This window comes from Clupea harengus, unplaced genomic scaffold, assembly GCF_900700415.2.
Source record: "Clupea harengus unplaced genomic scaffold, Ch_v2.0.2, whole genome shotgun sequence".
Lineage (NCBI taxonomy): Eukaryota > Metazoa > Chordata > Actinopteri > Clupeiformes > Clupeidae > Clupea > Clupea harengus.
Window position 1 is genome coordinate 1 of NW_024879963.1, and position 4,679 is coordinate 4,679.

The 4,679-nt window shown below is 40.5% G+C and overlaps 1 protein-coding gene across 1 annotated transcript; it reads left to right on the forward strand.

Moving 5' to 3' along the window:
• The first annotated feature begins 1,771 nt into the window (after window positions 1-1,771).
• Window positions 1,772-4,457, forward strand: nkx2.7 (NK2 transcription factor related 7). The gene is made up of 2 exons (XM_042705818.1): window positions 1,772-2,323; window positions 2,849-4,457. Exons 1-2 carry the CDS (start codon window positions 2,023-2,025, stop codon window positions 3,424-3,426), a joined length of 879 nt encoding a protein of 292 aa, XP_042561752.1. The 5' UTR covers window positions 1,772-2,022; the 3' UTR covers window positions 3,427-4,457.
• The last annotated feature ends 222 nt before the right edge of the window (window positions 4,458-4,679 follow it).

A 4,679-nucleotide genomic window follows, 5' to 3' on the forward strand; every position in this document is an offset into this window, starting at 1 on the left:
TTTTTCCAAAGTCTTGAATGTGAAGGCCCTACCTTTGATGAACTGAAATACCCTCCTAATTATTCCACACCAGAAAAAAAACATTTAATTGCATGGCTGAAATATAACTGATAATAACAATATTTGTTAAAAACTATGGTGCAAAAACAAGGTAACTATACTTGACTTTGTTAAGATATGCAAATGGATAAAATATAAGTGTCTACGTATCTGACTAAATAGATTAGCTCACAAATATGGCTTCATAAATAAACCTAACCATTCGAATTTGGAGGCGCATTTCACTGCAATATAACCTGACTGAATGGCGATCCAGCGGTGAACCTGCTGGTCTATGTGGAGTAGCACGAACTAGCTTGAGGCCATTGATGAACACTTTAGTCTCCCTGTCAAACTATTGCAGAGGTCAGTCGGCAGCAGTCTGCGGGGTCATTACAGAGGGATAAAGACCTTCTCCCTCTCGCCCCCGTTCTCCTGATCTTCTCAGCCTCAGCCAAGCATTGCAGTCTGGCGCCTCGGCCTCTTCTCCTCCACAACATCAGGTGTAGTATTACTGTTTGTTGTGGCCTGTGTACACTAATAGGCCGTTGGAAGTCCGAGCTTGTGTAAACCTCGGCCAGCATCCACCTTGTCCTGCCGGCTCACTCAAGCGTGTGGAGGTGGACACTAATTCGACGTCCTGCAGACAGAACAGGGCTACATGGATGTTTGGGGTGCGTGGCACAAGAATGTGCATTATCAATAGAAATGAGTAGGTCAGCGTATGGCACAACTGATCCAAGGTTCTCAAAAACAGAGCCTAAAAGTATATAATACATATTCATATAATACATAATACATATACATATATAAAACATATCTACAACTTAATCATGAGGTTTTGCTTATCATTTTCAGTTCTGAGAGGCTTAAATTAGTTTTCCAGAAATTACCTCAACACTGTTTTTTTCTATTATTTGTTTTTGAAGTAGCATAATTATGCTAGGGAATAGGCCTGGTCTAATACAGATGCAACACGAGAATCATTCGTCGAATAGGCTATTGAGGAAAACAGATATTTGTTTGTTTTATAGTTGTCTGTTTTTTTTTCAAGAACTACATGTTGATTTCAGAGTAGGTTGTTACAGATACAAACGAACAAGGACGAAGGCTTGCAAAATCCTTCGTATTACTTTGCCATTCCTGTTTCATTTTTCCATTCTCAAAGAGGGGCATTTCCTCTTCAGTTAGTCAATTAAAAAATTCAGATTTGCATACACACCTGGGCAAACTTAATTGAATACACTTCATAGGGAAGATGCTTTTAGGCTAACGAGAAATATGCTTCGAAATGATATTTAAATACGCGATAAAAAGACCCATATTTCCATATGAGCCTTTGTCATCGTAAAATTACCCTGTGCACACACTACTATGAATGCCTTATTTTAGGGGATTATTTCTACATGCATTCATAGACAATTTGGAGGCTCTCTAGCACACACTAACAGAATATAAAGATAATTTAAGGGAAGCTGTTTTGAGTTTAAAATGCGCTTACATGCATCAAGAGGTGTTGCATCGTTTCAGTAATAAGATGTTTAGTGTACTTTAAGAAAAGTAAAAATAATTGTTTTCCTGGCGACAATGTCTAAAGTACCTTATTTCAAGTGCATTCGATATTACCAATGCTCCAACAGGTTGACAAAACTTCGTAGGCTAAATGATGACCACTGACTGCTAATATTATTGTTGCCGAGTCTTTGAAGCACAGAAAAGGGAGTGGTTTCAGGCATGATAAGAGCTTGCTTCACGCCATGCGTTTGACTAGGGGTGGTGACAGTTTGAGGAAGCACAGATAGGCGCCAGGCAGCATGATTACGCACTGAGATGCTGGCACACTATTTCACATTTCACACTGCATGAAGAAAACCAAATCAAGAAGGCATCTCGCTTATCGGGGCTGAAATAGTCGTCTCGTGAGTTCAATTTTACGTAAAGCTGACTAGGATCCTTCCTGGCAGTTGTTTGGATCAACAAGTGATGCTTCCCAGCCCAGTTACTTCAACGCCGTTCTCGGTGAAGGATATATTAAAGCTGGAGCAACAGCAGAGCTATGTTTTCCATCAGCAAGCGACCTCCCCCGAGCTGGATGTCCCGCCGATGCAGTCCCTACAGTGCATGCACAATGCGCTCAGCAGAAGCCTGGACTTACTGTACTGCCCAGATAACGCAAACTTCACTGCAAGTGAACAGCCGAAATGTGGAATGAACTCAGATGATGACATGCTGCGAGGCTGTAATTCGCCGACGGAGGATGAGGCTGATCTAATGGAAGACTCAGGTGAGCTTTCAAAACTTCCAAACAGGTAGTGGTCTGGACGCAGAAAGCTAGTGTGTCATTAATCCAATATTTATGTCTGTGGAGAACATATATTTATCTGCCTTGTAAATCATCCCAGTCCTGTCCCATTCATTCATTAAAATTCAGTTATTTCAACGGACAATCTATAACAGACATCATAAAATTATAGTCTGAACGCTTCCTCAAGTAGCGTCGTATAAGCGTGTTTGTTTTAGGAGACAGACAGTGTGGCGTTATTCAAATAGCCCATCTACAATAACCCCCTTACAAAAACTCTATTAATAATTTACAAATTTCATGGCAACGCCAACATCATATCAAACCAGGAAATGTGCCATACAAGTTTGTGACTTAACTCGGACATTAAGAACATCCTTCGGCGTAATGCTTTGTCTCTTGTTTGTTTGTTTTGTTGTTTGGTTAGTTTCACGTCAACAACATCGACACATCAGACGTTCTTAATAAGTCTAATATACGTCCATATTTGGGCTTTCATTTTCACAGGCGCATGTGGTAACGATCTTTTGGATGGCAAAGTCAGAAGGGAGGACGGCAGGCCGAAGCAGAGGCTGCGTCGGAAACCGCGCGTCCTGTTCTCCCAGACGCAGGTGTTGGAGCTAGAGCGGCGCTTCAACCAGCAGCGCTACCTCTCTGCGCCAGAAAGAGACCACCTGGCTACCATGTTGAAGCTCACGTCTACACAGGTTAAAATCTGGTTCCAGAATAGACGGTATAAGTGCAAGAGACAAAGGCAAGACAAAACACTGGAGTTGGCTGGCCACCCGGTACCTCCCAGAAGAGTTGCGGTGCCAGTATTAGTACGAGATGGAAAGCCTTGTCTTGGCGCTACTCATGCTACACCATACAATGTAACGATGGGCTCGTATACATACAACACTTACTACAGTAGTTACGGCAACAATCCATACAGCTGTAACTATGCTGGTGTGCCGGCTTTGGTGAATCCTACGCAAATACAGAGCCCTATTTCTGACCTGAGCCTGACAATGAGCAATACAGAGGGACCCGTCAGCCAACCAGGACCCTTTCAAAGTTCTCTCCCGGGTATCAGAGCATGGTGAGAACGGCGCAACATAAATACCATGCCAACACCATGAAGATCAAAGAAGTTATGCAACGGACATACATAATAGGCTACAGTGAAACACTGTACCTGACCAAATCACCGACCTCAGGAATAGGCTATGTCTATTCATTTTGACTTAAAATGTATTATTGCTTTGTTAATTATTAGTTTGTATTTTTCAGCAATTTAGACTGCCATGTCAGCGTCTGGCCTAATGTAGGCCTGCTTTTTTCACATCCCCGTTCGAACAAAAATATTCCATTTCATTTATTATTTTAAATACAATCCAAACAAACAAAACGTAAACTGATACGACAGCCAATAATCATATATTTTTTGTTCAATTGTCTTTCGAAATGAGCAATATTTTTATATGTGTACGTACTAATAAACGGTGCTATAAAGCAATAGTTTCGTAATAAAATGTGACAAATGTGAAAAAGGTTGTGCGCATGTCTTATCAGTACTCTACGTTTAGCTCAGGACAGTTTCATTAAATGGTTACGTTTGTCCAAATATTCTCCAAAGTGGTTAACAAGTCTAAATATGGTAATTATTTAACAAGAGACGGGCGATGCATATAGCCCACATACCTGGCCCGTTTCTTTTTAATCTTAATGGAAATCAAATGGGGTGTTAATGATTGTTCCATGGACCAAACAGGCTAAACAATGGCTGTGATTGACTCAATCAGATTTAGATAAGATGGTAGATCCTGTCTCATCCTGGACCGCTGAGTAGGGTAAATAAAGCAGCAGACAACGCGTCTCTGCTCTGCGGTGTGTCTTTCAGCCGAACAAGAACACTCATCCAGCGCATCTCTCTCAGCTAGCGGTAGGCCGGAGAGATGCGTCTACATCGCCGACGTACAACTGGGTGACTAAACTGTGTAATTCAATCGGTATTATAACTAATGCCATTACAACGTAGTTTGTATGTATTTGATTTGTAATAAATGTCTGTCACATTTTATTATTAATATATATTTCCAGTATTATGGTCAATAAAAGAGTATTTGTTATGGGAGAATATTTGGGTAATTCCTTTGGTCCTTTATATTTGCAGAAATGCATTTTGTCCTAAATGCAGAAATGCCGAATATCTGAATTTCAGTTGAGACCAAGAGAATGAAGACATACAATATAACAGAATATATTAGGATCTATCAAACAATTTAGTTTACAAGGAGAGACTAGATTCTACTACATTATATTTTGTTCTTTAGATAGTAAAAAAAAGACACCTCAT

Excerpts from the sequence above, each read along its gene's own strand:
- nkx2.7 (XM_042705818.1), top strand. The coding sequence starts at position 2,023 with ATGCTTCCCAGCCCAGTTACTTCAACGCCGTTCTCGGTGAAGGATATA. Across the intron at positions 2,324-2,848 it reads TGATCTAATGGAAGACTCAG|GCGCATGTGGTAACGATCTT; the intron begins GTGAGCTTTCAA and ends TCATTTTCACAG.